Here is a 5,308-nt window from a genome sequence, read left to right on the forward strand (position 1 = left end):
GTGACTCAGAAACCAAAGAATTTTTCAGAAAAAAAATGCATGAAAAGAGCTATTTGGGCAGATTGTGACTCGATTCATCAGAATATTTGGGTGGGGACTTTATTTTGGGTCTCCAGGAGGCTACATGAGAAGCTAAAACCTAGATGCTGGAAGTTTCTAAGCATTACTAGGGAAGGAACTGGCCTGAGAGGGCTTCTATGACATAAGCAGAGCCTGGATGATGTCACAGAGCACTGGGCTGAGGTTGCACATCTCTTCCACTTGGGGCACTTGACTCCTTGAAGGTGGGTTCACTAGTTTCGAAGTGGTGTGTGAAAGCCAGTTCATCTCCTGAACCCCACAATTGTTCCACAGGCTTTTAGTGCCTGACCGCTTTCAGAAGACAGAATCTGGACGACTAGGACATTTTCTTTCGGTAAATACATTTATGAAGATAACTGGGACCCTGTAGCACAGAAAGCTAATAGTTTTCCCTCATACAGCGAGTAACTTTATGTTCTAACGTCTTCCTCGTTTGAGAGATAGGCAGATGTTCTAGGCTAGTCAGTCTCCAGAGTTTATTATCCTTTGCTAACAATATCTAATTCATAATTCTACTAAAATGCCAAAGCGCCTCTCTGTGCCTGTGCATTTTAGGAGATAATATTTCTTTTTTGATGTTGTTTTTTCTTTCTTTTTTTTTTTTTTCGGAGATGAGGACCGAACCCAGTGCCTTGTCCTTGCTAGACAAGTGCTCTACCACTGATCTAAATCCCAACCCCAGGTGACATTATTTATAAATGGCTGTTGTTGCCTAGACAAAAGACTCTTGTTGCGGTCGAAGATGCAACAGCATCGCAGAATAAACCTGGTGGGGCGGGGCTAGGTATGGATGCACAATACAGAAAGTCAGTGGACTGGTGTGCTGTGTCTCTGGGCAGATACTTGTGGATGTTGCCACATAGCTCACAGTTAGAGGGTAGAAGAGGGGTGTGGCCACCCTTCTGGATCCTTTGTTATCCTTTCTCCTTTGTTATCCTATTGTTTCCTTGCTTAAAGTGGGGGACAGGGATACTTAATCCCACACTGACCTAGCCATTGAAGGAGAGGTTCCTCAGCAGAGGCAAAGTCTGAATATGTTATTCTGAGCTGTAGAGAACTATTTGTTCATTTCCCTTTGAACTTTAGATTTTGGTTTTTGAAACAGGGTTTTTCTGTGGGTAGCTTTGGCTATCCTGGAACTAACTCTGTAGACCAGGCTGGCCTTGATCTCACAGAGGTCTGCCTCCCTCTGCCTCTTGAGTCCTGGAATTAAAGGTGTGCTCCACCATTGCCCAGGCGTCCTATGAACTTCTGATTATGACAGAATGAGATTCAGATGCTCAAACCTGTTTACCATCACCTTCTTCACCTGCTCCAAAGTTCTCTTAGACAAGAGCGTTGGTCCAGTGCCCTCCCCACCCCAGCCCCATTGTTCTTGCAGGCACTCATATGACAGAGGCAACAGCATTGTGTCTGGTTTAAGCAGGGGAGCTCTTCAAACCCAGACCATGGGCAAGTATGAAGCCTGAACACAGAACGATAGCCACAAGACAGTGGACCAGGAGTGCCGTGGCCTACCACACTAGGTCTACAGCCATGAAGAAGCGGATGTCTCTGAGGAGGATGAGCACACCATCCTTCCAAAAGCGGAGGAGGAGGAGGCCTTCTCCCCAGGCCCTGGGGAACATTGTGGGCTGCAGAATTTCTCATGGATGGAAGGAAGGTGATGATACCATCACTCAATGGAAGGCCATAGTTCTAGATCAACTGCCAACAAATCCCTCTCTCTATCTGGTCAAGTATGATGGAATTGACTGTGTCCACGCACTTGAACTTCAAAGCGATGAGAGGATTTTAAACCTTAAGGTCTTGCCTCACAAAGTAGTTTTTCCTCAAGTGAAAGATGCCCATCTCGCAAGTGCCATGGTTGGCCGAGCTGTGGAGCATAAATTTGAGGGCAAACATGGCTCTAAGGACATCTGGAGGGGGGTGGTCCTAGCCCAGGTGCCGATCATGAAGGACTCGTTTTACATCACGTACGAAAAAGATCCACTCCTATACATCTACCAGCTACTGGATGATTACACAGAAGGTAACCTCCGTATCATTCCAGAGACTCCTCCAGCAGAGGTGAAGTCAGAAGTTGACAGCGACATCTTAACAGGTCAATGCGTGCAGTACACCAGAAGTGACGGGTCCAAAAAGATAGGCAAAGTCATTTACCAAGTTCTAGCCAAGCCTTCTGTGTACTTCATCAAGTTTGATGGCGACGTCCACATCTACGTCTATAATCTGGTGGAAAAGATCCATTAAGGTGAAATTCACAAAGTGTGGGGGACCTGGATGGGTAATTTATAGGATTGGGGGAAAATGTTTGTTTATCTGTGTTTCAGATACCCAAGGGCCTTTGACAACCCCAGTATCTTTTCCAGTGGAATTTGTTTTTGCTGTAAAAATTAAAATGTGAGATGTGACGTGTTGTTTGTGAACACTTTGGTGGAGGAGACGGGCTTTGGTGGATGGAACATGGAGGGGAAGCCGGAAAGGTCAAGGCTGTAACAGTAAGTCTAATGTCACATAGGCTAAAACAAGCAGGACTGAGCTGTTCTGGTATTTAGGGAGAGAAAAGAACTGGAGATAAGGCTTAGAGGAGAAGGGATGGCACAGGAAAAAAAAAAAAGATGGATGTTTAGGAAGCAGTGGAGAGGGCCCAGAAATAGATAGACTCTCTGTGGTGAAGTTTGAGGGAGAAACAGACAGTTGGGGAAAGAGTGGCAGGTAACAGGGAGGTGGTCTTGGAACTCAAGTGGAAACCCAATAAACTGATCCAAGCAGACTCAGAATCAGAGAAGATCAGGTTTTGTTTACTAACGAAACCTAATGAAACCTGTTTCTCATATGTAGATGTATTATTTTTAATTATGTGGGTGGGGGAAGGGCATGAATAGAGGAGACCACAGAGACAAGAATAGTCAAGTCCCCTGGACTGGAATTATAGGTGGTTGGGGCCCATTGGACATGAGCTCAAAGAACCAAATCCAGGTCGTGTTTCAAAGCAGACGAGCTCTTGATCCATTGGTCATCTCTCTGGTCCCCTAAAGTCATCTATTTAAATAAATCAAACCTTCACATGCAGAGCAGAGACCATGAAGAGGGTAAGAAAGATTAAATTGATGGTGATGTGGAAGAAAGACTAAAGATACATGAGGGAGTAGAGGACACTGAGGGACGAAGGAATTCCAAATGGAGTTCTCAATAAGTTTAGCAGGAGACCCAGGAAGAACAGAAAGGGTCTAGAATTAGTTGAACTTGGGCCGCATCCATATTGGTCTCTTTGGTTCCTTAAAGAACAGCCAAGCCATCACTACAGAAGGTGGATGTGAGGTGGAGGCTTCCCCAGAGGACATTTTGACGAGGATAACTCAAGAGTAGTGAATGCCAAACTAAGTTTATATCTATCGATACCTGAAAGTATCATAACGTCCATTATTTTGTATGATCAGTAAAAGGAAATTTAAAAGGGAAGATGAGGATGCCGTGAACTTCTGTCAGGTGTTACGTGGATCCTGTGTTTAGCTTCGCTGAGCACTGTTTCCCTCTGTTGCATCCTGTAATATGTTTTGAGGTCTCTGCTCAATGCCCCTAGATGACCACAAAGAGCTCCTGCACTGGCTTGTCTTGCCTGGCTCTTCTTCGACTGGTTTCCTTCCTACACACCTGTAGGACCTGTTACCCTATCTAGCGCAAGGAAGTTCCCGTCTTTTACTCACATGTAAGCTTATCCTCAGAAAACTCTTGACTGTGCCTCCAATGCAGAGGTGCTGAGGTCTTTCCTATGCCATTTGTTGTGATTTTAATACGCTTTGTGGTTCCTGACCATATAGCTCTCTCCTCCAGAGAAGCCTCTGTGCACTCCATGGGGTCACCCTTAGCCACATCTACACTCCAAGAATGTATTTCGAGGCATCCTTTTCATGGACTCATTTATTGCTATTTCTTCTCTCAAGAATAAGTATCTCACTGCAGGACTTGAAAATACTTTCTATCGTTGATTATTTCTGCTATTTGGTGGTTTTTATACTGGCTGGTTGTCTGATGGTTTCAGTGCTGCGAAAAGACATCATGACAAAGGCAACTTATAAGGGGAAACATTTAATTAGGGCTCGCTTACCGGTTCACAAGTTCAGTCTATTTTCATCAAGGGAGGAAGCATGGAAGCGGATAGACAAACATCGTGTTGGAGAAGAAGCATATCACCCCCACAGTGAAATGCTTCCTCCAACAAGGCCACACCTACTCCCACAAGGCCAAACCTCCTACATGTGCCACACTTCCCATGGAACAATCACATTCTAACCACCACCCTGATTATGCCAACTTGACACAAGCTAGATTCATGAGAGAAGAGGGTGCCTCAGTTGAAAAAATGCCTCCATAACATCCAGGTGTAGGGCATTTTCTTAGTGTTTGGTGGAAGAGGGCTAATCCCACTGTGAGCGGCACCATTCCTAGGCTGGTGGTCATGATTTCTATAAGAAAGCAAGCTAAGCAAGACATGAGGAGCAAGAGAGTAAGCAGTGCCACTCCATAACCTCTGCCACAGTTCCTTCATCCAGGATCCTGTCCTGTTTGAGTTCCTGTCCCAACTTCCTTTGGTGATGAGCAGGATGGTAGAAGTGTAAGCTGAATAAACCTTTTCCTCCCTAACTTTCTTTTTGGAAACAGTGTTTACTTACAACAATAGAAACCCTAAGTAAGACAATTTCTTATAGAAACAATATGTCTAGTAGAGCAACAGATGCTTACCTCATAACCACAAATAGAAAAGTACAGACACTTTGTTTTAATTTAAAGGTAAATGTTGCTCATGAACTCTTTTGTGAAGTTCTAATTTGCTTCCTTCTCTCCTTGATGAATGCCATGATCAAAACTAACATGGGGTGGAAAGGGTTATTTGCCTTACGGGTTACAAACCATCACTGAGGGAAACCAGAACAGGAGCTTGAAGTGGTAACAAGGACCACTGCTTGTTGTCTTGCTCCCTGTCTCAGTCATTGTTCTGTTACTGTGAATAGACACCATGGTCAAGGCAACTACTATAAATGAAAGCATGTCATTGGAGGCTAGCTTACAGTTTCAGAAGTCTGGTCAATCATCATGGCAGGGAGCATAACACTGGAGCAATAGAGAGCTACTGCTCTGTAAGCAGAGAGAGAGAGAGAGAGAGAGAGACAGAGAGAGAGAGAGAGAGAGAGAAACACTGGCAAAGCATGGGGCTCTTGAAAAC

General features: G+C 44.6%; 1 protein-coding gene across 1 annotated transcript; it reads left to right on the forward strand.

Moving 5' to 3' along the window:
• Positions 1 to 263: 263 nt before the first annotated feature.
• LOC134478838 (Y-linked testis-specific protein 1-like) lies at positions 264 to 2,495 on the forward strand. The gene is made up of 2 exons (XM_087601421.1): positions 264 to 415; positions 1,508 to 2,495. Exon 2 carries the CDS (start codon positions 1,540 to 1,542, stop codon positions 2,332 to 2,334), a length of 795 nt encoding a protein of 264 aa, XP_087457547.1. The 5' UTR covers positions 264 to 415; positions 1,508 to 1,539; the 3' UTR covers positions 2,335 to 2,495.
• The last annotated feature ends 2,813 nt before the right edge of the window (positions 2,496 to 5,308 follow it).

This window comes from Rattus norvegicus, chromosome Y (genome assembly GCF_021556685.1).
Source record: "Rattus norvegicus strain SHRSP/BbbUtx chromosome Y, alternate assembly SHRSP_T2T, whole genome shotgun sequence".
Taxonomy (NCBI): domain Eukaryota; kingdom Metazoa; phylum Chordata; class Mammalia; order Rodentia; family Muridae; genus Rattus; species Rattus norvegicus.

Excerpts from the sequence above, each read along its gene's own strand:
- LOC134478838 (XM_087601421.1), top strand. The coding sequence starts at position 1,540 with ATGAAGCCTGAACACAGAACGATAGCCACAAGACAGTGGACCAGGAGT.